General features: G+C 33.2%; 2 protein-coding genes across 7 annotated transcripts in view; one reads left to right on the top strand and one right to left on the bottom strand.

The window, feature by feature from the left end:
- Positions 1-5,575, bottom strand: part of LOC106080245 (EF-hand calcium-binding domain-containing protein 11-like) — a 9,536-nt gene extending 3,961 nt beyond the window's left edge. For 2 of the 5 annotated variants that reach the window (XR_008776796.1, XM_056022385.1), the window contains exons 1-4: positions 5,138-5,295; positions 3,252-3,347; positions 2,504-2,561; positions 1,764-1,865 (exon numbers count right to left, since the gene is read on the bottom strand). Coding sequence is in view for 4 of the 5 variants with exons in the window: in XM_056022385.1 (XP_055878360.1) it covers positions 1,764-1,865; positions 2,504-2,561; positions 3,252-3,347; positions 5,138-5,230 (349 nt within the window). In the remaining variant the exon portion in view is untranslated. Of the gene's footprint in view, positions 1-1,763; positions 1,866-2,503; positions 2,562-3,251; positions 3,348-5,137; positions 5,296-5,347; positions 5,442-5,505 lie in introns of those variants that run through there. The other 3 variants (XM_013241577.2, XM_056022386.1, XM_013241576.2) reach the window with 3 other exon arrangements.
- On the top strand, positions 5,489-25,608 carry LOC106080243 (F-box only protein 11-like). Of its 2 annotated transcripts, none has more exons than XM_013241575.2 (19): positions 5,489-5,777; positions 8,833-9,009; positions 9,502-9,646; positions 9,755-9,884; positions 10,024-10,107; positions 10,399-10,534; positions 10,686-10,792; positions 11,242-11,353; positions 12,702-12,808; positions 14,007-14,144; positions 14,456-14,673; positions 14,889-14,974; positions 15,460-15,554; positions 18,386-18,508; positions 18,660-18,745; positions 18,897-19,117; positions 19,223-19,441; positions 20,958-21,066; positions 21,462-25,608. In XM_013241575.2, exons 1-19 carry the CDS (start codon positions 5,687-5,689, stop codon positions 21,688-21,690), a joined length of 2,613 nt encoding a protein of 870 aa, XP_013097029.1. In that variant the 5' UTR covers positions 5,489-5,686; the 3' UTR covers positions 21,691-25,608. The 2 variants fall into 2 exon arrangements, with proteins under 2 accessions (XP_013097029.1, XP_013097028.1); XM_013241574.2 differs by having other exon boundaries at positions 5,489-5,783.

Genomic DNA, 25,608 nt, shown 5'->3' with positions numbered 1-25,608 from the left:
TCAGGCAAAGATGAATGGGGAAAGGGGGTACCGTAGTGTTAGTGCCCATCGTGTATTAAATAAAAGTGTGCTGGTTGTTGATCCCGTTAGGTTGGTGCCCTACTCCCAACTTCTACGTATCCGCCGCCTTTGCCAAGATGACAATGACTTCACGGAAAAAGCAACTGAAATGATAGAGTTTTTCTTGCGTCGTGGCTACCCTCAAGCTATTTTAGACAAAGCCTTATCGCGAGTGGAGAATCTTAGAAGAGAACAAGCTTTCAAGAAAAAAACGATATCTAGCAATGATGAGAGGCCCAAATTGATATTAACCTACCACCCTCACAATGTGAAAGCAAAAAACATCTTTCTCAAAAACCTGAACATTCTCCAAGCCGATGAACATACTCGCGACGTCTTTTCATCCCCACCTCTTGTAGTATTCAGGCGAGACCAAAACCTACAAGACATATTAGTACACACTAAACTCCACAACATTTCAAGTGAACCTGGCACTTGGCCATGTAAGCGACGTAATTGTCAGACCTGCAAACACACACTCGCCACCCCCACCGTCACCTGTCCTAAAATGACCATCAAGATCAGTGGCAAATTTAACTGTAATAGTAGAGGAGTCATATATGCTATAATATGCTCAAGGTGTCAGATGGTTTATATTGGAAACACAGGCAGGACCTTAAAAACACGACTCCAAGAACACCTTAGAGACATCCGTAACTTTGCCACTAAGCCCGTCTCTATCCATTTTAATAAAACACATCATAGGGGTACCACCGACCTCCTCGTCACTGCCATACAACAATGCAACGACAAAAACACCCGTCTGCAGATAGAAAACAAACTTATTTACATGTCAGGCACCCTCCAACCTAACGGGATCAACAACCAGCACACTTTTATTTAATACACGATGGGCACTAACACTACGGTACCCCCTTTCCCCATTCATCTTTGCCTGACATCTCCGCCCCCTTCCGTTTTCCCGCGCTTTTACACCAGCGTAGCTCATTTCTTTTCTGCCTCGATAGAGAACAACATCGGACAGATAAGTTAACTTAAGACTATTTTGTGTTAATTGTTTTTTATTTTTTGTTTGTTTTGTAGCTGATGAAGGCCTCGTGGCCCAAACGTCCTTTGTTTTACTTGGTCCGGCAGGGTCACATATATGCATGTTTTTCGTATTTTCTATACAGTCGTTTACCCCTGCAGCAGTAAATCTTTGTTTTTTTGAGTCTATAGAAACAAGAAGACTGCATTTTTAGTGTGGTTAAAATGTTGTCACCACAACATAAGGTCAAGTTATGGACACACACACAAAATAACTCAATTGCACTAAATTTTATGGCAAGAGTATCCTAAAACTCAGTGTTTTCAATAACTGTTGAAAATATTAAATTAAAAGAGAGTATATTGAACACATAAAAGCAGGATGTCAAAATCTGTGTATCAAAGTGGTCGTAACCATTAAAACTTGAGACATGACCTGTTAAAAAAACACAGATCCTTACTAAAAATACTAGCCATAAGAATTAAGTGTGTTGAACAAGTACCTCCTTTATTGGGACAATCTGGTATTTACAGATATTTACAGATAAGACAAAAGATTTTGACTGACCAGTTCTACTTTTGATTGACGAACATGAAAAATCTATGATAAATGTTGACAAATTAGTACCACTAACTCAAAACTTTAAAATACAAGGCAATAAGAAAGAAAAATAATTAAAAAAAAAAAAAAAGAATCTCTAATTTGGTTTACCTACAATTTTTGTCAAAAGCCTTAAAAGTACTTCTGATTTCATCATCTTCTTCCAAGGCAGCAAACTTTGGTATCATGGCTTCCTCAAACTGAGCTAGTGTTAATCCTAACAAAAAGTGGGGGAAAAAAGTCAGTGATAGATAAAACAGTTACAAGTACCCCTTTCAGACCTTAAGATCTATAGGACAGATGATGTAAAGGTCATCCATTTCTGTGGCCAACAATTAACAAGGGTGTCAAGTAACCAGCACAACAACCACATTTCCTTTACCTAATGAATCTCAGGTACCCATTAGAGATGGGTGGACCTAGGGGCATCCTAAAATCCTAAAACTCAAAATCACAATTTTAATGAGATTGAAACCTGGGACTCCTCAGTTTGAAAACCAAGTACTTTACCATTCAGCCACTACGACTCCCCAACACACACTAATAGATAACTACATGCAAAATTGATTATGACAGAAGAGACATTTTGATCTGGCACTCATTAACAAGTGTTATGGCTCTTAGTGGCTGGTCTCAGGAATCCTAATGAAGAATGGGATTTATTCTTTAACATTTCAGTAGATAAAAAATGTTTGACATGTTTCAGATGTTCCTTAAGATTTAAAGATAATTTTATCCTTGCCCAAACGTCCCGCACCTTTCCAATGATTTTGCTTTTTGGGTGTTAAGTACCCATGAAAGCTGGAATTATGTTAGTGATTCATATGGTAAAAAAACTTAGTATAAAGTACAGACCTTTCTGATCCAACGGCAGTAAAGTCCCATGTTTGAGCAACATCTGGTTTACTTCATCCTAAGGAGATACAGAAAAATGAATATATTTGTATAACTTTTACAAAGGTCTTTAGATAACAAACCATTGATAATATACACTGATCAGGACTTGAAACCAATCAAGGAAAAAATAAGCAACAAAGAGTAACGAGGACTAACCAATGTATGCCAAATCAAAGAATGACTGATACAAAAAAATGTTGATCTAAAAAATATCAGTTTATCTTAGTGCAGCTATCTTTGGGATGCCCATGAAACCTGTAAAAGTGAGCAAAGGTAGACTCTGACCTAGTGTGACTTTTTAAGAGGACCTATATATATAAAAGTGACTCAGTATATGCAGCCGCAAGTGTAGGTGTAAGCAAGCAGAACTTATGCCAAGTTATCTCTGTGACTTAACTATAATCTGTGTAAGTAGATGATAAATTACTTTACAAATACACACTAAAAGCAAGAATAAGAAACTAAGAAAACAAGTTTTTTGAAAGCTACTTCACTACATTAAAAAAAAATTATTTATTAATTACATTCCGTCTCTGTTCTACTGATCTACAATAAAGGGCATTTTGTTCAAATTTACTGATCTATCAAAAAATTGGTAATGAATAGCTTTCTTTGTCTAAGAAACAGTAAAGAAGTAAAAAAGGAAAGTATCGCTTCTAGGGCTCAGCCACCGCATCCCTCTCAAGTTAATCATACCTAGACTCACCTTGCACAGCTTGTGACCAAACAGAAACATTGAGGCAACCTTTATGTCAAAAGGTAATAAGTAACCTTTGCCTCCTTCATTGGCATGATGAAAAGCCTGGGGATGAAAATCAACAAAAACATTGCCAAATAATAGAGAAAAAAAAACTAACTAAAACTGTTTTTAGATTAGTTTGTCATTTTAGCTCTCTTGTTTGCGTTTGTAATGTTATCACAGTGTCTTGAGCCATTTTGTTTGTTAATAGCGCTTTATAAATAAAATTATTATTATTATTAACTAAAATTAGTCGCATTAGATTACTGTAAGATTTACAGACTCTATTAATTAACTCTAGTAACAATTACATATATATATATAGATTCTAGTAAATAGTAGATCCATTATAAATATTTAGATCTAGATATTTAGTCTATAATATTCTAATTTAACACAAACTTTAGATAACTAATAGAGTGGAACTTTATTAATGATTTTTGCTTTGATTTTGTTTATTTAAGGTGACATTTTAATGTTTAACAATCATTTGCCCCAGCACAACCAAAGGGGTTTTCAGTTGAAAATCCCCATCCAGGGGGTTTTGAGGTTTAAACCCCCCTCTTCTATAAAATAAAAAATAACACAAACGACAGTCACCAAAATCCACGAGCGTAGCGTAGGGGGATTTTGAGTTTAAAAACCCTCTGAGATTTTTATGATAATAACACCCCCTCTTCAATATAAGACTAAAGTATAAAACAGTCACCAGATACTATAAGGGTAGCCAAGAGGGATTTTGAGTTTAAAAACCCTCTGAAATTTGTATGATAATAACACCCCCTCTTCAATATAAGACTAAAGTATAAAACAGTCACCAGATGCTATAAGTTGACTATAAGTGTAGCCAAGAGGTGTTTTGTGTTTAAAAAAAAAACCTCCAGAGGGCTTTAAGTTAAATCCCTCCAGAGGGTTTTGAGTTTAAAATTCCCTTCAGCAGGGTTTGAAGCTAAACCACCTCTTCAATATAAAATTAAAGCAAACAACAAGTACAATATTCTATGAGCATAGCCAATAGTTTAACCCCCCTCCTGAGGGCTTTAAGTTTAAAACCCCCTCCAGATTGTTTTGAATTTAAACCTTCCCCCCAAAGATAGCTTTGAGGTTAAAAAAATCCTCATCAATATTATTCTAAAGCAAACTAGTCACTAAATTCTATGAGCATAGCTAAGGGGGGTTTTGAGTTTGTTTAAAAAAAAAAAACTCCAGAAATTTTTTAGTAGTTACGTCCCCCTCCCTCCCCCCAAACAGATGGTTTTGACGATAAATAAACTTCCCTTTTAGATATAAAATGTAAAGCCAACTACAGTCTCCTAATTCCATGAGCCTAGCCGAGAGGGGTTACAAATTTGTATCAGTCGCTGGACTCCATTAATAAAGTGGTGTGAATAGCTGATTTGGTTTTTGAACAAAATTTTTTAATAGCAGTAACACTATACATACCTCAGAATAGGCATTTTTTTGTTTTAAATGCCGGAGATAGTGTATAAATAAGTGTAAACGTTTACCGAGATAGATTGAAGGGTCAGAACAAAATACAGCTTAATTACGTACACACACACACATATATATATATAACTATATTTATATGACGGCGGGGGGGGGGGGGGGCAAAAAAAAATCCTGGCTACGCCCATGTTATCTACTGAGTATTTTCTAATATGGCCAGGGTCCCAACCATGGAGTGATTTACACACTGATTACCTATATTTTTTTATATATAGTATATTAGTATACTATATATATATATTAATATAGATTATATTTAATATTACTAAAAACTCAGTCTAGATTATAATACTATTATTACTAGATCTATAGTGACTATAGCATGATGTATGATGATTCTAGACCTTTTTAATCAAGTTTCTCTCTTTTGTATTTAACTTTCTAACTGTGTCTGTGTTGTTATATTTTGATATTAGAAAACTATTCATTCTCATCATTCAGTAGGTTAAGTGTAGTCAAGCCAAGGGTTCTACTCTAGTTTACATTACTAGATTATAATCATAATCATAATGATTATAGAATAGATAGATATCATAGATCTATATATATAGTACTAGATAGAATGTAGATCGAGATCTAATCTAGATAGATCTAAATCTAGTCTGTATCTAGAATCTAGGCTCAGTGGTGAGTATCTAGATCTAGCAATCTAGCTAGATTCTAGTCTAGACTAGTATTCTTATGTTAGATGTTTATTAAAGATTTTCTTTACTGCGCCATACTGATTCAATCGAAAATAAATTTATTGGCCATTTTTTTACGGCACGTGACCTCAACTGGCAAATCTTATTCGTTGCTGTGATTAGTAGAAAATCCAAGATGGCCTCGAACTAGCCCTTTCTCTTGTGGACTAAGCATCAAAGATTATATTTCTGGACTAAGCACTGTCCATAATGTCGACTCGTTCGGCCAGAACTACTCGTTTGAAAACACGCAATCTCAGGAAAAAAGTACAATCAAAGTCAAGATGCTCAAAATATCGTGGTACAGGTTTGTGTTTCTGGGGCACTCTTACTCTTAGTTAGACTCTTTTAAGTCTTTTACTCTTTTTCAGTCTTTGCCTTCTTACTCTTTGAACTTTGAAGTCTTTGGTCTTTTCTTTACACTCAAAATAACTCTCTTTAACTTTACACTTTTAATAGTTTTATTAGTTTTAACTTACTCGATCTTTAGACTTTACTCTTTAACTTTAGTCTGTACTCACTCATTCACTGTCGTCTTAGTCTTACTCTTCAATTCTCATGTTATGTCAGACATGTCTTGACCAAAAACTTTATGAATGATTTCAACATTTGTTTTACTGAAGTTTTTGTCAAGTCTTCATTTATCTTCATTTATTTAAATTATTTCTTTTCATGGATGTACTGATGTAGTAGATCTAGATCTATGTACTGATCATCATCTGATCAGGTAGAATGAATTTTCAATGTAATTGTAGACTAATCATCTAGATCTAATCATAATCATAATTATTTCATAATGTTGATGTGAAATGATATTGACTGTTGGTTGAGTGTTGTCTTTGTAGTTACTTTTCTTAACTTAGAGTCTTCTAATAATACATATCATAATAGATCTAGTCTAGAGTCTAGACTATTCTAGACTCTAGATATAATATGTTTATATTCTCTAGGTTAGAGAAGAGATCTAACAAAATCAATTGTATCAATTCTATGCATTTAAGACAAGACTAAATTCACTAAATCTACTGATTTTAATCTAGATTCTAGATCTATCATCTCCTAGGGTCTAGAGATACTAGACTCTAGGACTCTACTTTAGATCTAGCTCTAGAAATCAAATTATCTAGTCATTCAAGTGACTAGTCTAGATCTCTAAGATTATAGAGATAGATTCAACTCACTGACTGTCTAGACACTAGAGATGTAGACTTAGACTAGACTAGGTTCTAATTAGCTAATAATAATATTAAGCCTAGTCTTAGTCTAGAAATTGAAGTCTAGAGTCATGCCTAGTTTCCTAGACCTTCTAGAATCTGTATAAAGGTATATATAGATCCTAATTATATAAAATTAGATCTAGATTCTAGTCTTTCTAGCTAGATCTATAGGAGTACTCAGTATATATTATATTTGACTATATTATATAATTTAGACTTAGATCTAATCACTAGAGATCATGATCTATTTTAGATCTAGATAGAACTTTCAGAACAACAGTCTAAGAGTCACTTAGACTACTTCTAAGAGTCTCTAGAGATTAAAATTTAGAACTAGAGTTCAGATCTACAGCATCTTAAATCTATTATTCATTTCTATCATTGTTATTGATCAATGATAAGATTTTAGATCCTAGATCTAGATTAAGGGGACAAGATGTCCCAACTTTGGGGTGACAGTGCTGCTTTGGACCCTCTGACTTGCTTTGCATAAAATGTCCGGGCGGGGTGGCCAATGTCCTGATTTTATGAAAAAGTCGACCATTGTCACTATTTTATTTAAAAATCTTTCTTAATCTTTTGACTAATAACTTGAAAGTACCGCCTTGTTGACTTTTCTTGTTGATCCTTATTTCATGTTCACTGCTTAGCATTTCTTCTCAGAAACTGACATATCAGTCAGCATGTTTTCTTTCGACTTTTGGCGTGTTGTCTTACCAAATGTTTTTCAATATTACATCATACAGTATTCCTTGGCTTGGCTTTCCCTTCTGTTCAAGTCAATGACAGGGTAAGAAATGTCATAGACAAAATGAACATTGATGTTCATAAGGACCTACTGGCAGTTCTGTTTATAAAGAGAACAAGAAAAATCAACAACCTCAGTGAAGTATGGTGCAAGAAATGTCTATCAAAGTTTTATGTTTCATATGGATAAAACAAACATCTGAATGCAGACCACAATTTTTTAATTAGAGGCTCCTAGTAAACTTAAAGTACTTCTGTTACATTATTTGATGATTCGAAGCTAATAAATGTACTTTTACATATCTTTTCGTAATAACAGTTAAAGTAGTGAATTACTTTAAAATGTATGACCTAAAACACACATGTGCAAGAATCCAATGTGAAGCAATGGTTACTAAAGGTTTGGCCCCTATATAATGAACAAAGTAAAGATGCAGGTTAGTGATGCCCAGTTTATGAGAGCATTCACAGATTCTTTGAGCCCACAATAAAGTGAAATGGTTTGTTTCCTCTGATGATAAAATTCTTAGTGCCACATTTCGTATGAAATCTATTTAAAAAAAAAAAACAACAACAACAAATTTGTCAATTTAGAATATTGTATAATTTCGGCTCTGGAATGACAGGTAGTTAGATCTGAAGCCTTTGGTAGTGAGATTATTTAAATTATATCCTGCTTTGAAAGCATATTTCTTGTCTCAAGAGAAGTGTTCCCCCATAATCAACAGCTTATTTGAAAATCCATATGTACTGAATTTGGGTTTCATTTTGGACACAATATTGCAGCACTATTCCATGCAGAAGTTCTGTTTATTGAGGGACAGAATGGCAGTGCTCTTGAAGGATCTTTATTGAAGAATTGGTTCAGAAATGCACGAAAAGAAGCATGAGAACTTGAAAAGGTTCCTCCTCAAAGAAGTATGCATGTGACTTACTATCTGGTTAGAAAAAAAGTGATGTAGCAGCAACAATTGTAACATTTTACGAAAATTGTGCAGCAGATTATTTCAGAGAGAGAAGGGGCCTTTTGGACACGTTGATGCTTTCAGAAAGCCTCTAGTTATTTAAATTATTGTGTGTGTAGTCTTACATTGTGTGTAAGTTGTATATATGTACATTGTGATGTAAAGCACAATGTAAAGACAAAAATATAAATTAAGAAAGTTTAGTACAAGTCCAGAATTTGAAAAAAAAAAAAGGTTTGTTGTAATTGATTTTATCTTTTTCATTATTTTATAAGACCATTGTGGTAAATTAAAAGTTTTAAAATAATTTGGTTTATTTCTAAATTAAAAATGAAAAGCATTATTGCTTGGAAGAAGTTGTAATTTATTTTAGAGTAGTGAATTGAATAACTTTTAAATGCTCATGTAAATTTTTCTTTCTTATCAGAATTCTTTTCTTGTGATGCTCCCAGTTCGGGGGAAGACAAAAATAGTAGATATTACTTGAGACGACGACGATCTCAAAGTACAGAAGGTGTCTCGGCTGTTTCTACCTCTGAAGTTTCACAGCCACCGCTGAAAAAAAGAAGGAAAAGCAATGTCAATCCTGCTTTACAACCACAAGGTAAAAAAAAATTAAAGAAAATTTAAGTACCCAGCTTGAAACACATTTTACTTGGTTAAAAAAATGGTGAAAGTGAAAAACAATCCAGATTTTTACCAAATAGAAACTATTCAAGTTAGCTTTTAAGCTATTAAAAACATGTATGGGGGGGGGGGGGTACCCTGAAAGCAATGACGGATATAGCATTGCTTTGACAGAAATAGCCATTTAAAACTGCTATGAGAGCGTCATTTCTGAGACAGGAGTAAAGTCAAAAGATCATTTTGTAGCATGCTACCAGCAAACTTTGATTAAGGACTTTTTGAACTGTACTCTTTTATATACATTGACTTCATTGTGCAGGGCACAACTTAGCTCACTTCATCCTAATGGTTCGATTCAATTATTTGGAAAGGATTACATTAATTAGAGAAATCTATATTTGAAAAATTGTGCTAAATATATATTTTGATTTAAATTTCTTTTCATTATTCATTTTATTTCCTTTTTCAGGCCGTGTTGCTGCACGTTACCTGCAGCATGAACTTCCAGATGAGGTCATGTTTTATATATTTTCTTTTTTAAAAGAGCTTGATCTTTGCAATGCTGCTCAAGTCTGTCGTAGATTTCAAGCAATCACAAATGATCATGAACTATGGTATGATTTTTTTTTTTTCAGTTATATCCATTAACTTTCCTGTTTTTTTTCTTTTAAATTGATAAATAATGAAGCAAAACAAAATGAGAAAAGAAATACATATTTCAGGAAAGTCCTGTATATGGAGGTGTTTGAATATGACTCACCCCTGATGAACCCAGAACCACGAGTTTTTCAGTTTGTCTCTGCTGATGATCCTAATTATGACAATCCTTGGAAAGAGAGTTTTAAACAATTGGTAAGTTGTTTATTTACCTTTTTTTTTCCTTGGTGGATAGTACTGTTCTGTCATTGTTCTAGTCATTTGTTTACATTTTTTTATGTTTATTATATATAAAATTGTGTTGTTTTATTTCTTTTTTTTTTTTTTTAAACAGTACAGGGGTATTCATGTGTCCAGACATAATATACCTCTGTGTGAAAATAATAAAGGCAAGCGGATGAAAGGAAGAAATATTATTGTAAGTGTTTTGCTTCAATATTTTCTAGCCGTTTTAACCTATATAGAAAGTGTTTTGTTTTTCATTAATTTAAGTTTACAAAACTAAAAGATGATGTTTTTTTTTCTAGTGTTTTATTTTAATGTAGATTGTGTAGTTTTGTTATCACATTATTCTATTTATAAATCTGGGTATATGATATTTTGGGTTTGCATAAGTAACCTGGAATGTTTTAAAACTGTATATAACAAGCTTTTGTCATTTTGAAAATGTTTACATTATGATGTAACAATTTTTATTTTTTTAATATAGAAATTTGACACGATTGAGTCAGCATATAACTTTGTTGATACTGAAGAACTGGAGGATGCCCTTATTTTTATCCATTCAGGGACTTATCATGGAGAATTTCTACTTATAGACTCCCCGGTGTCTATGATTGGTGCAGGTATTGTTTTACTAGTCTATGGCTAGTTTTGGTTTCAGTTAGTTTGACTTTGTCAATGTAACAGGAGCTAGTTTCTTGCACAGAATTTACAACTACGTTTGCACTCTCATGTTTTGACTTGATATTCACAAAGTTTTGTTTGATCATTCAGCTTCTGGTAATGTGATGGATAATGTGATTATTGAAAGAGAAACAGAGTCAACTATTATGTTTGTTGAAGGTTGCAGGAGAGCTTACTTAGGCTATGTTACACTCAAGGTTATTTTTAGCTTTTTGCTTTTCTATATGTATTTGTGTTGCTTTGCTTGTAAAAGTTAGCTTATTCCTTGAACATTGGATAGTTATACATGGGTCAGTTGGCACATCAATGGAAGTAAATACTGAATAGTCTCTTTGATTCTAAATATAAAAAAGATATAAAGAGTATATCAGAACAGTTATATTACTGTATGTGACGTGACATCAAGATTTCCTCGGACAAATGAATTTAAAAGTTACTTGTTCAGCTGTACTCGTACTAAAAATAAAATTAACATTTACAGACAAGTGAAAAATATTTTTATGTGGGGGTGGTTCCCAGTAAGCAATTAGAGAAATTAAATATATATTTAATTTAAAGGCTTTTTGTTATTGTTCTATCCAAAGTCATGAGGCTGGATTATAATTTTTTTTTAAATCTAAAGTTTAATTTTATTACATCTGTTTAGTTTTCCCCGGATAGTACATCGACTGTCCCTCATCATCGTCACTATGCCCTGGAAGTAGCTGAGAACACACAGCCAATCATAGATCATTGCAAAATTAAAAGTTTATCTGTTGGTAAGTGCACATCATCTCTCTTTTTTTTTTTTTTTAGGTTAGCAATGTCAATACTACATTGATTGCAGATTGAACTGACAAATGTCTCACACACGTTTCTAAGCATTTGATAGTTATAATAGGTTAATTTAGTGCTTGCATGGTTTCCTTGTTGTTGCAAGTATTAGACTAATTTTCTTTTTTTTTTAATTATAACTTAAATTTTTCCTATTCTTTTTTTCCTTACTGGTTTCAACTTTTTAGTAAAAGAATATTTCTAGGTTTTGTTCCTTTCCTTTTTTTTTTTCCCCCTCTTTATCTGTCTAGATTTACAGCTCAGGCTTCATCAATCCTAACTGAAGTCCTATCAATAATATCTGCACCCTAATCCCCATTAAATAATAATACACATTAGTATCAACTGTATCTTAAGTCCCATCAATAACATCTGCACCTTAAGCCCCATTATACACTTCATTTAGTCTCACAACTCAAGCCCTATTAATCATAAGTCCTATCATTAATTATATCAGCATCTCATGCCACACCTTATCTTCTCCTGAAGCTCTTATCAATGACATCAGCATCTCATACCACAACTTATCTGCACATGTAGTCCTATCAATGATGTCAGCATCTCTTGCCACACTGTATCTGCACCTGAAGCTCTTATCAATGACATCAGCATCTCTTGCCACGCCATATCTGCACCTGAAGCTCTTATCAATGACATCAGCATCTCATGCCACACCATATCTTCTCCTGAAGCTCTTATCAATGACATCAGCATCTCTTGCCACACCATATCTGCATCTGAAGCTCTTATCAATGACATCAGCATCTCTTGCCACACCATATCTGCACCTGAAGCTCTTATCAATGACATCAGCATCTCTTGCCACACCATATCTGCATCTGAAGCTCTTATCAATGACATCAGCATCTCTTGCCACACCATATCTGCATCTGAAGCTCTTATCAATGACATCAGCATCTCTTGCCACACCATATCTGCACCTGAAGCTCTTATCAATGACATCAGCATCTCTTGCCACACCATATCTGCACCTGAAGCTCTTATCAATGACATCAGCATCTCATACCACACCATATCTGCACCTGAAGCACTTATCAATGACATCAGCATCTTGTTCCATCAGTCACTTTTTACCTTAAGCACATTCGATCAATATTTTTTTTTGTGTGTGTGAATCACTTTCATTTTTAAGGTGGCCACATGCAATTCTTCAAAACCAATGGCACCAGAAACTGATGACAGTTTTCATTTGTTTAGGTTTATTGAAATGATGGTACTTACAAAATGAAATATTTTTTTTCTTGCTAATATTTGTTCATGTCATCTTACCAGTTGGGGCAGCCGTGTGTGTGTCTGGTCAAAATGCTGATCCTACTATTATCAACTGTGTCATTCGAGATTGTGAAAATGTTGGGCTGTATGTTACAGATAAGGCAGAGGTAAGTTGTTGTTTTTTTTCCCATTTTTAATAACATTTTAGTAACAATCTCTTTAGCTTTACATTTTCAAGCATACAGTTTTTATTAGTCACTTTTTTCTTTCTGAAAAAAAAAAGTTTTGAAAATGTTTTGAATATTTAATTTAGTGTTAAAATATAGTAGCATTACATCTTTTGACAAAGAAAAAAAAAGTCAATATTAGATTGGTGGGGATTTTCCAAAAAATTTGTCCATTTTTTGTTGTTTTTTTTCCTGACAAAAAATCTATTTTTTTCCAGTGACTAAAACATTTTTTTTTTTTCTGACTTAGCTTTATTTAAAATAAAATGATTTTATTATTTTTCCATATTTATAAGAATGCAAACTAGAATCTAAGACTTGATTTGTTTTGTACATGGGCACATCCAATCTTGGTCTATTTACAAAGCTCTAACTAATAGGTCAAGACTAGATTCTTTAATTTTAATTCTTTAGATCTTTATCTCTTGATCTAGGCTGCCTGATTATGTGGAAAGCCTCCCCGCAATGCCCTTTGAACTGTTGTTACGATGCCCCCTAATAATTTGAACCCTTTTGCGTTCCTTCACTGTCGTCCTCCATGTGTTTTGGCCTAGTTTAGATCTAGAAGTAACAATGTTCATATCTGAAGGAATTGGGATTAAATCTGTTTTTATTTTAAAACATTAATTCTTTATAATTGTTTGAGGACAATTTGTTACAAAAGTAATATCTGTAAAGCATTAATCTATTATTTAGTGTTCAGAATGCATGGGTCAGAAACAAAGCTAGATGCCAAGTGTAAAAAGAATTTAAACTGCCAAAATGTACTAACAATAGTGCTTTGCATTCCTTTTTTTGTGTGTGTGTGTGTTCATGCAATTTCTTCAGAAGACATTCCAGCGCAAAAACATGGCAGCAGAAAATTTCCTAAAATTTTAGCAAAGTCTTCTCCCATCACTAATATTAAGAAATATTACCATAACAGTAATGAAAAATAAAAGATTTTGAAGATATAATAGTAATATATTGATGTTTAATTTCAATATGGTTGACATTTATTGGCATTTAAAAAAATATTTCTTTTTTGGTCAGTTCAATGTAGTATGTATATAGTTTTCATTGCATTTATTACTGTGATTTCTAATACCAAATGATGATATAAGAGCACCCCAAGAGATCTTTTTTTTTTTGATTGTAGGGAGTGTATGAAAACAATGAAATCAGTGGCAATGCCTTAGCTGGTATTTGGGTGAAGAATGGGGCCAATCCAATGATGAGGAACAATCATATACATCATGGCAGAGATGTTGGAGTCTTCACATTTGATAATGGATTGGTAAATTGTTATTTGTTTTTTTGTTTTAATACACATTAAAGATATCTGGCATCTAAATTCTTGTCAATCAATTTTGGGTTTTGTACAAATACTTGAAGAATTTGTTGCTAGTTGGCTACAGAAATTAAAATGATGATTGTAATAATATAGTTTGATGCAGTATGTCTAAGCTAAAAAGATATGAAACTTAAAAGTTGTGTAATACTAGTGTTAGAATTATGATCTGATAAGATGTTTAGTTTGTACATTCAATAATATAAAACATTCCCAAATGTAATGTGTTTTTTTTTCACCTACAAAACTATTCCCAGGGTTACTTTGATAACTGTGATATTCATGACAATAGAATAGCTGGGTTTGAAGTCAAGGCTGGTGCTAATCCAACAGTGATTCACTGTGAGGTACACCATGGTCAGACTGGTGGAATCTATGTTCATGAAAATGGCCGTGGTCAATTCCTTGAGAATAAAATACATTCTAATAACTTTGCTGGGGTATGGATTACATCCAACAGTGATCCTACTATTAGGTAAGCCATTTTTACTTAATTTATACAAATGACCTGATTTTCTTTTATTCTATGCTCAGAAAAAAAAATCTTCTTGTTCAACTTGATAATCTGTGATAAACTATGCATATTGTGTGTAAACCAATGCTTTCTATATATGTTCCAAAACTTTGCAACTCACATCCTAATAATAAATAAATTATTATTGTTTTGAAATTTGTTTTTGCTCTGTATAGGAAAAATGAAATCTACAATGGTCAGCAGGGAGGAGTGTACATATTTGGGGATGGACGGGGCTTAATAGAACACAACAATATTTATGGTGAGTGATTATCTCTATAACCCAGTTGAACTTTTTATGTCAGAGAATATACTAATATTAATATGTAATCTGAAGATTGTTTGATTGTGCTAGACATTATGAATTTTATATAGTTGCTTCTGGCTAGAAAATGTCTGTTTTGTTTTTTCACATACCTTTAAATGGTCTGCATACTAATCCTGGTTCTCACTCTTTGTTAGCCTGTTGTCTTGTCTTTTGGTCGTAGGTTAAGCTATTAAAAACATGAAAACAGTTTACTAACATAAAAAGAAATGTTGAAATCTTGTATTGTAATTGTGTCAGTTAATTATTCAAATCTAAATGATGTAACCTAGATTGTACAGTTGAAATAGTTTACTTCTTCACATCTTCTTTATTGGCACTTTGATGCAAAGAAATGTTTTTCAAACTTCTGAAATAAGTGTTTCATACAAGTATTGTAACTAGCTATGGCTAATTTACCATTTTCTTCAATCTATGTTCAGGCAATGCGTTAGCTGGAATACAGATTCGGACCAACAGTAACCCTATAGTTAGGCACAACAAAATTCACCATGGCCAACATGGTGGTATCTATGTGGTGAGTAGTACTTACAACTTATCCTATTACTTTTTTTTTTTCAAAGCTTAATTTAGTATGTTTTAGCGTGTGTGATTTATGGAACTAATAAAGTAATATAGATAATGCAGGATTCATGTGAAAAACTAGACAAAAAATATCTGATTTTGAAAAGCATCCCTGAAAATTGGGCTTACTGCTAAAAAAAAAATATAGGTCACATCTGGACTGCTTAGCCAAGGGAAATACTGCTTTCCTCATTAAGCTTCTGGCTCAAAGACAATCTTTATTATTGTTAAAGTAGAATAAGGATAAACTACTGAATCAACCCCATTAGACTTTCCTTGGCTAACTAAATCTGATTGCTCCAATTCTAATTTTTAAGCTGTCAAATCTAATTGTGATTTTATCAAGGTTGGAATTAGAAAACTTGCTGGACTATTTAGTTGTATATCAGGGTTCGTAGCCACCTTGAAAACCTGGAAAACACCTTGAATTTCATATTAAATTCAAGGCCTTGAAAAAGCCTTGAATTTCGTAAAAAACAGTGAAAAAACCTTGAATTTTAAAACTGGACCTTGAGTTCTTTCCCTCCCGATACCTGGTGTTTATTTTCATTTTTTTCCCGGTTACATTGAGCTGACCAGTGACGACGCGTCTACACCGCCTTTCACCCACCTGTGAAGCGCGACCTCGTGATTGAAAACGACCTTGGCTCAATCAAGCATTTCACTTAGCACTATTTTCCTTTCACTGTTACGACTGAAGACGCGCTAGATCTAGTCTGTAGTGACTATTGTCTATAACTAGAGCAATTAGCAGCCTACTGTGATGGCTACACCCCTCCGGGCCCTCCCTCGCCGAAAATCTTCTTGTTGTAACAGTAAGAGTGACTTCGCGTGGAAAGTCCGTATATCATCTTATCTTTGTGTCTTTCTGAGTATTTTATTAGATTTTGTATTTGGAGATTATGATTCAGTGTTTAAGTATAATTGCTACCGGTACTTTACTTTTGAGTCTTCTCACGATCCATCCTTCTCATCTAGCTAGAAATAGTATCTAGATTTAGATCTAAGTTAGATCTAGTGAAGATAATTCGCGCTTAACCTGAAAACTCCGTGAATTTTAGTTAATTTAAAGATCTAGATACAGGTACATCTAATGTCTAGATTGCTCTAGAAATATGCTAGATTCTAGATTTACGCTAAATCACTAGAATCTAGTGAAGATAATTCTCTCACAGCCGTTAAAAGTCCGCGAAGTTTAGTGACATTGAGTTAGAATCTATAGAGTCTAGATCTACGATAGATTCAGTGAGGATAATTCGCACACAGCCGTGAAAAGTCCGCGAATTTAGTGACTTAGATCTAGACTCTAGATTTACGGTTGATTCAGTGAAAATAATTCGCACACAGACGTTAAAAGTCCGCGAATTGTAGGGACTAGATTTACGGTGATTCAGTGAAGATAATTCGAAAAAAGTCCGCGAATTAAGTGACTTAGATCTAGACTTAATTTGGGATTTTACGCTAATCCAATAGAATAGAGTGAAGATAATTCTCTCACAGCCGTGAAAAGTCCGCGAATTTAGTGACTTAAATTAGAGTCTAGATCTACTGTAGATTTAACGAAAATATTTCGCGCACAGCTGTAGAAAAGCCCGTAGAGTTATTTTGGTTGTAATTTACTTAAAACTGATGGAAAGCAAGTCAACTGCTATAGTAAGAATGAAATATTATTTGTACAAATCTATGTCAATTTAAGAAAATTTCCAACTTCAGATTGCGACAGTTTTAGCTGAATTACATCTCATATTTTTAAAAAAGTTATTCTTCTGTAGTGCAAGCTTGTGTGTGTTTTCTAATGTATTAAAAAGTTGCATTTAAATGCTTAGGAAACACTAGAAATGAATTCTTTTTTTTTTTTTTTGGAGGTATGATTTCAACTTATCAGCATACATTTTAATGTGGGTTTTTTAATTTAATATATATATATATATATATATATATATATATATATATATATATATATATATATATATATTGTTCTTTTTACATATTTATGTCATATGTATGTAAATATATATACATATATATTGCTTGCTATGGTGCGATGCATACCTTGAAAATCTAAAACTCTACCTTGAAAACCTGGAAAATACCTGGAAAATCATTCATGAAATTGGCTATGAACCCTGGTATATGCAAATAGAATCATTTCTTGTGTGCCATTTAATATGGTAGCCTTCTCAAAATTGAAAATGTTTGGGGCACATAACAAGTTGATAATTTATAGTTAATAATATAGATAATGGAGGATTCATGTGAAAAACTGGAAAAAATATAATCTGATTTTAAAACCATCTTTGGAAAATAGGTCTCATTTCTAAAAAAAAAAAAAGCAGACTCTTCCATTGAAATTAATTTGAAGAAGAGAGAAAAATGTTATTAAAAACTATGTGCCCTTTTTTTTTAATTCCCAGTTTTGCATTTAAGTCTGCTTTGAAAATAGTTTATTAGTCTTTTTTTGTATGTGAGCTATTACTATAGGTGTAGGCTACTATTTACAGTGGTTTTGATTACTAACCCAAGCCCCTTTGTCTTTTTTTCCTAAACTTAAGTATTATTTAATAAGTGTGTAATTTTGAGAAAAGTGTGTGATGAATAAAAGAAAACAACTAGTGTAGTCAAGTCACGGGACACCAGACATATTTCTCCTCACATATTTGGCAAGCTTCCGGTATAGTCAGCTCTCCTATTAGCAGTCCACTGTAAGATCAGATTTTCATTTTCACGTCATTTTGAAACTTTTTTTTTTCTTGTCTTCTAAATATTTATATTCTATTGATACAGCATGAAAAGGGTAAAGGTCTGATAGAAGAAAATGAAGTCTATTCTAACACTTTGGCTGGAGTGTGGATCACAACAGGAAGTACACCTGTTTTAAGGCGGAATAGGATACACAGTGGGAAACAAGTAAATATCTTCAAAGTATTTATTGTCTCTTTAGGCAGCGTCAGTCTGGTTTTAATTTTTTTGTTTCTTAAACATTTTATTTATATGCTGGTTTGAGTTGCAAAGACTAGTACAATCTTAATTTGAAACACATATTTTATCTCTTGACCAGGTTGGTGTATATTTCTACGATAATGGTCATGGAGTATTGGAGGACAATGATATTTTTAATCATCTGTATTCTGGTGTACAAATAAGGTTGGTTATTAAGCTATTAACTTTTTTTTTTTTTTTTAGTCTTTCCAATGGAATAGTATATTTTTTCTTTTTAAGTGCTGTTCCTGGGGATTTGTGCTCCTGTGAAGATATCATCTTTTAAAAGTTTGTTCCATTCTTGTTTTCCTTTCAGGACTGGAAGTAATCCATTCATCCGTAAAAATAAAATTTGGGGTGGCCAAAATGGAGGTATTTTAGTTTACAACGGAGGCCTGGGCATGATAGAAAGTAATGAAATATTTGACAATGCAATGGCTGGCATATGGATCAAAACAGACAGTAATCCAGTATTACGTCACAATAAGATACATGATGGTAGAGATGGGGGTATTTGCATTTTTAATGGTGGAAAAGGTATGTGCACTTTTTTTTTTTGGCTAATTACTATTAATTTTTTTAAGTAAAAATGTAGATTTGACATCATTATTATGTTGCCTGTAATGTCATTCTTATTTCCAGGGTTGTTGGAAAATAATGAGATTTTTCGTAACGCTCAAGCTGGAGTTTTAATAAGCACTCAGTCACATCCTGTTTTACGAAGAAATCGTATATTTGATGGTCTGGCCGCAGGTGTTGAGATAACTAACAATGCTTGTGCCACACTAGAAGAAAACAAGATTTTCAATAATAAGTTTGGGGGATTGTGCTTAGCCACTGGAGTGGAGCCCATTATGAAAGGTCTGTACTCTATGTCATTTAAATTTCAAATAAAGTTCATAATTAAATGATTATAAATATGATCTTTAAAAAACTTGATTTTAATTCAAAGTTTGTAAACTTAAAATGCTGACATCATTTTTATACACTGGTAATCAGATGTAATATTCAGGTCAATGTAACAAGGACGATTTTCAGTGTATTGTTTTATCTTAAAGCTGCCAATATGTAAGAGTCATTTTAAATATAGATGATTTCCTTAAATTTGAATTTAGATCTAAATATAAAAAAAAGTTGTGGGTTTAAGGTGTTAGCTTTTAACTCTAAAATTTCTCTCTAGTTCAGCTAATTAAACTTGACACTCTTTACTTTTAAAATAGAAGCTTCTGTAAATAAGTGTTAAGATAATCTAACCTTGACTTGTTCTTAACATTTAAATCTAAATGCTGGGTTGGCTAATTATTAAGAATCAGATAGGTTTACCTGAAAACTAAGATTTTAAAACTAAATACTCATAGGAAAGGTTAACAATCTTATAATGTATCAAATTAAGTTGCTTTTGTTTTTCTACCCACATCTAATCTGGTAAAGATAATAATTATTTTGTTAAGTGAATATAATCTTAATAAATCATTTAACTATTCTATTTTTTATATAAATATGATATAGATTTCTGACAAGGAGACAACTTTAGTTTTATATAAATAAATTATTGTGTGTCTGTGTATAGTGATGTATCTTTCCAAATAAAGAAGTATTGTTAAAATATTCATGCATCTGTAGGTGTAGTGATATAATAATAAAGCTTTTTCTGGGTCTGATATATACTGCAGAATTTGACCTTATAGAAAGATAGGCTTTTACTAATTCAGTTATGGATTGTATTATCAGAATGATGAACAATTTTTTTTTTTTTAGGTCTTAGTGAAAATACATACATTTACACAATATATCAAGATAAAAATGTTTGAATTTATATGAAACATGCAGGATTCTCTGCATTACCTTGAAAAAAAAAAGTCCAGTATGGAATCAGCATCATCATGGGCCCCATTATCCATAGTCGTTAAAAAGCATTTTATCCAATGACCAGGCATAGATCCAGAGCCCTTTACCTGTTTGAAGGTTACACAATGGTTGCGACCATATATGTGGTGCACCGTACCTCCCCACTTGTTACAAAGTGAGTAATCGCCACAACAAAATGTGAAGGGACTGCCAAGCCAGCTTGCTCATTACTATGATGGTGCCCTTTATGTTACAGCATGGTGGACTTGTTGGACTGGATTGCAGGATCTCTGTTCCATCCTCAGCCAGAGCGAGATAAAAAGAAAAAAAGCTGGCCCATGATTACCCCACCACGAAGGCATTAAATACTTTTTCTAGCTTGCTATTTGGAGAGGACTATCTCTGCCTTGCTTGCTATTTGGAGTTGACAATCTCCTCTTAGCTTGCCAATGTTTTTTTGCTTGTAGATGTTCAGCTTTATCAAACTGTATTTGTCCATAAAGTGATGTTCTCTTCATTGTGTTCCCAGATAACATTATCTTTGGCAACCACAACATGGTAGATAGAGCTGTCAGCTCTGGACAATGTCTATACAAAATCTCTAGCTATACCAGCTTTCCTATGCATAAATTTTTCAGGTAAATACACATTCACATTGGTTAACTATAACAGTTATTGTTTAAAACGTACAAATATATTTCCAATGTGTTCTACAGACAGTGTAGTTGCAGCAATATAATAATTATTTTAAGAATTAAAAAAAAAACTTCATGTAATATAAATACACATACAAAACATAGATATGTATCATTCTGTTTTAAGGCATAAAATGAACACATGTGATGTTTTGTGCCAAAATGACCATTATGCCTAAATGTTTTGCTTCTGTGTTCCAATCAAAGGAAGTAAACTAAGTCTAATCAGAGATGTTTATAATCCTGCTTCTCTTAAGAAAGTAATTATTCTTTTTCTTTCTGCTTTGCCATTCATGCACCTGTTCATTTTAATGTTCCAACATGACATTTCTTGTCAGGTGTCGGACATGTAATACAACAGAGAGGAATGCCATCTGTGTCAACTGCATCAACACTTGTCATGCCGGTCATGATGTTGAATTCATTCGACACGACAGATTCTTCTGCGACTGTGGTGCTGGAACTCTGAGCAAACATTGCCAACTTCAAGGAGAGCCAACACAAGACACTGATACACTGTATGACTCGGCCGCCCCAATGGAATCCCACACACTGAGGGTTAATTGAATGTAGTGTTCTTTATGGTTTAGTACTAGAAACGTAACTCATACCAAGCAGTCACTGGCTTATTTGACAAGCAATGGATGTATGACATTGTTAATTGAAACATATTTAATTGGTGCCATATTAGTTCTCAACATCATCAGTAACCCTACTGATAATACCACCTTTTTTTTTTCTTGCTTAAAAGGGGCAGATTTAGTAAGCATGTAGGTGTGACAATCAGACCTCTTTTTCACTATTTCAAATAGATGTTAACCTGTATCAAAATATGTCAACTTTTCTTTGAATCATTTGGTTTTTGCATTTATCCAGTTTTCAAGACTATTTATTTATTAATAAGTTATTTTTAATTTGTGCATTTTAAAATCCATATTCAATTTGTATTCCATTCTGCTGATTTACAGTTAGATGAAAACCATACAATTGAAAAGGACCATGTAGTTAATACTAGGTATTAGTACCTGGTACAAATAGAGAAATGATACTCCATTAAAGTGTTATAAAGGTTTCTACACATTCTACTGTACTGGAACCTGTTGATGAAAAGGGCACCACTGTTGAATAGCATATTATGTCCATTCATTTCAAGCAGAGAATAAAAACAGCACTAAGTTTGTTTAATCATTTGGATTGGAAAATGAAAAGAAACTGTCAGATTCATCTAATTTATTCTAAGTCGTGACAGCGTGCAAGACAGCAGTTGTAATTGTGTATAGATTGGCTTTGAACTCTGTGTTTAGACTGACTTCACACTTGAACACTATCTCACTGTAAAGTACTTCATGGGACTTCGTGTTATTGTACAATTTGTAAAATATATTTTTCTTTCGGTCCTTTGATAGCACCAGGGGTGCAGACTAGTTGTACAAAGCTGTGTGCCATTGGTGTACATTGTACATAGTTGCTCTGTGTACAGTTCAACCTAGAAACAAAACTAATTTCTATTGTTGATCATGTTTCTTTACTTCTTAATGTATTTAATTTTATTCTTATCATCATTATGAAATAAGAATCTAGGATCTCCCTTCAGTTACAAGTCTCTAGAGTCAATTAAAGTTATTTAAAGAATGGGATTTATATTCTTAGTCTCGTCAAGAAGCTCAAATAGTCTTTTTATTAATTACTAATTTATTGTTTCAGTCTAAATGATCCATTTCTTCATTTCAATCGCTTAGATTTGAGAAATATTCTTCAACTTGTTAACATGACCTGAAGATGAAATAACATAACACTGAATGGTCAGTTTCAGCTTTGATTCAGTTGCTTGATTTTTTTGTGTGAAAAGATTTGTAGTCCAACAGCATCAATGCACACATTGTTCAAATCAATTTTCCCTTCTTTCAACATCAGTCCAAGAGCTAATAAACTACAGATATTTGTTTGATCTCTTATTCTATTGTCTTAAGTTGGACTGATAGTTTGAGCTGATGTATTTATGGAAATGCCAGCTTCAGGAGAAAACTGGCTTACTTAACAGAAAGTCATGTTTGTAGCAATCAAATCAACTTTCCTTGTGACTTGATGATGTTCCCATTAAGTGAGCTCATATTGATGTGGGGATTTCCTTTACAAAAGCAGAAACCTATAAAATAACCCTGTGTGTTGCCAGTGATTTGCTGTGTGCTGCTTTGGTATTGGGTTTGGCTCATTGCTGAGCATTGACTGCCAGAATCTACTAGTACAAAGTTTGTGTATTGTGTTGAGTTCTTATCAGTGAGAGAGACACTCAGTGATACATTGGACAAATGTAATGTGTACATTTCCCCTGCAAGTTTCAGTATGCTAACATTAAACCAAAGAATCATTTCTTTAAGCAATCCTACTTCTCAGTACATGCTAGGTAGCAATAAGTATGTGAAAGCCATTGTATTCATTAGCAACCTTTAGAATCATGTATTATCCATTGCAATGGTTCTTGCTGAATTAGGCCAGTGTGGATGTCTGTGAACTTGATGTTCACAGCTCTTGTCTTGCTCCTCACACATCTTCCCCGTGTTCACTGGGACATTTTCAAATGGCTTTTTTTTTTTATATTTCATTGGAAAGATGTGGTGTTTTTTTTTCTGTGTACATTCTATATTATCATGTTGATTTTTTTTAGTGTGATCTTTGTGTGTATGTGTGTGACTTAGCGATGGTTGGAATCAAATGGTTTATTATTATTATAGATTTGACATTGATATGTAAATAATAGTTCCCACTCATGGAAACACAAATGTCCTTAGCAAATGCATTGTACAAATTTGTTGGTTTGAAAGGTTTTGATTGTTTGTAACAAGTTGTACTTTTGTGTGTTTGTTTTAGTTGTGACTTTTGTGTTGGCATTGAACTATTGAAATGTAGTTGTGATAAGATATTACTCATGAAGCTGTGACAATGTCTTTTTTTTTTTTTTTTTTTCTTCCTTCTATTTCAGATGTATGGTGTGGTGTTTTTTTTTTTAACATTTCTTTTTAGCATAGTTAAATGCTGATATTTTCATGCTGTCCCTGAGAATTTATGAACCCCTTAACTCTTCATCTGATTCACTATTTAACAAACTAGCATCTTGGTTAAGTGATAGAGCACTTGGCTGCTAAATAGCATGTTAGGTTCAAATCCTTGGAGTAGTACAATGTGTCAACCAATGTGAATTCAATTGGATACCTGACATTTTTTGGGGGACTGTCAAGGCTGTTTGGTCTTTGCATTGGCCACATTACTTTCTATACTAGTTGGCTTACAGAAACAGATGAACTATACATCATCTGCCTTACAGACTCCCAGGTCTCACTTGAAGCACATGTTTTACATCTGAATGCAAAACATCATGTGGTAGTCATGTGAACTGTTTTATCAGCTACAAACTTTTCTGTCCTCCTTTGCCCATTTACAGCAAAATTTGGTTGTTTTTGTTGGTGTGTGTGTGTGTGTGTGTCAAAACAGGTTTGGGATTAACAGTACTAATTACCGAGTTATGTAGGGCTGAGACAGGTAGTCTCACTGGGTTCCTAGTCTGTCTCTTTGATCAAAACTTTTTGTTTTCTTGATGATTTCACAACTAGTTTTAAATCCACCGATTCCAAAGTGAGCAGACTCGTATGTTCAGATCCAAGTTGAAAGATCCTAAAAGCAGAATTCAATGTAGCAAGGCAAGTAGCACTACCTCAAATAATGAAAACATTTAAGCTTTTCTATGGATACTGTTTAGGGCATTCACCTTTTAATTTGTGTAAAGTAATGTCAAGTAGGTATAGTTTCCTGACCCCTGATTTTCTAATGTTATTCAGTGGCCATCTAAAGTTAAAAGATTTAGTGTAGCATCACAAGGTCTAGCTAACTCCAAACCACATCCTTATGTTAGAAGGTGCAAAAGGAAGCACTAAATTGTGCCTGGCGTTGGGATGGTAATGGAATCCACTTTTCTCCTCTTGTCAGACACTATGTCTTTCATTAAGAACCATGCATGTATATGTACATAAATATATCTCTTTTTTTTTTTTTTGAAATAGTTTAATCAAGTTTTAGATTTCATTCAATAAATATACATGTTACTGTTTTTTGGTGTGGGCACATGTGAGTTTGTTATAAGTTTGATTAATCCGGGCATGTGATGGTGTGTTCTGAATGTTTCTATGACTACTGTACTAGTGTTGTTTTATTCTTTTTCATGTCATGTATTTATTAGTGCACTGTTACTAAAGATTCAGATTGTGGTTTCATGGATTCATATGCTTCATTGAAACTAAAACAACAACAAAATATATGAAACATTATTTTTTCTTTCCTATTTTGATCTATTCTGAACATACACAAATTTGACTTTGAATTTCACTCCAAAGTTGCATTCATTGAACATTGATCACCATCACTCATGACATGAAAGCCTTCTTTGTACTACATGCATTTCATACAAAGAATTAATAAATTGAAACAATTGGA

Source organism: Biomphalaria glabrata, chromosome 3 (assembly GCF_947242115.1).
Source record: "Biomphalaria glabrata chromosome 3, xgBioGlab47.1, whole genome shotgun sequence".
NCBI classification, from domain to species: domain Eukaryota; kingdom Metazoa; phylum Mollusca; class Gastropoda; family Planorbidae; genus Biomphalaria; species Biomphalaria glabrata.
This window is presented reverse-complemented; position numbering and strand designations above follow the sequence as displayed.

What these genes read in the sequence shown, in the direction of transcription:
- LOC106080243 (XM_013241574.2), top strand. Translation starts at nt 5,687, where the DNA reads ATGTCGACTCGTTCGGCCAGAACTACTCGTTTGAAAACACGCAATCTC. An exon ending in TGAAAGGAAGAAATATTATT is followed by an intron (nt 10,108 to 10,398) that starts GTAAGTGTTTTG and finishes TTTTTAATATAG; the next exon opens with AAATTTGACACGATTGAGTC. An exon ending in ATGTTACAGATAAGGCAGAG is followed by an intron (nt 12,809 to 14,006) that starts GTAAGTTGTTGT and finishes TTTTGATTGTAG; the next exon opens with GGAGTGTATGAAAACAATGA.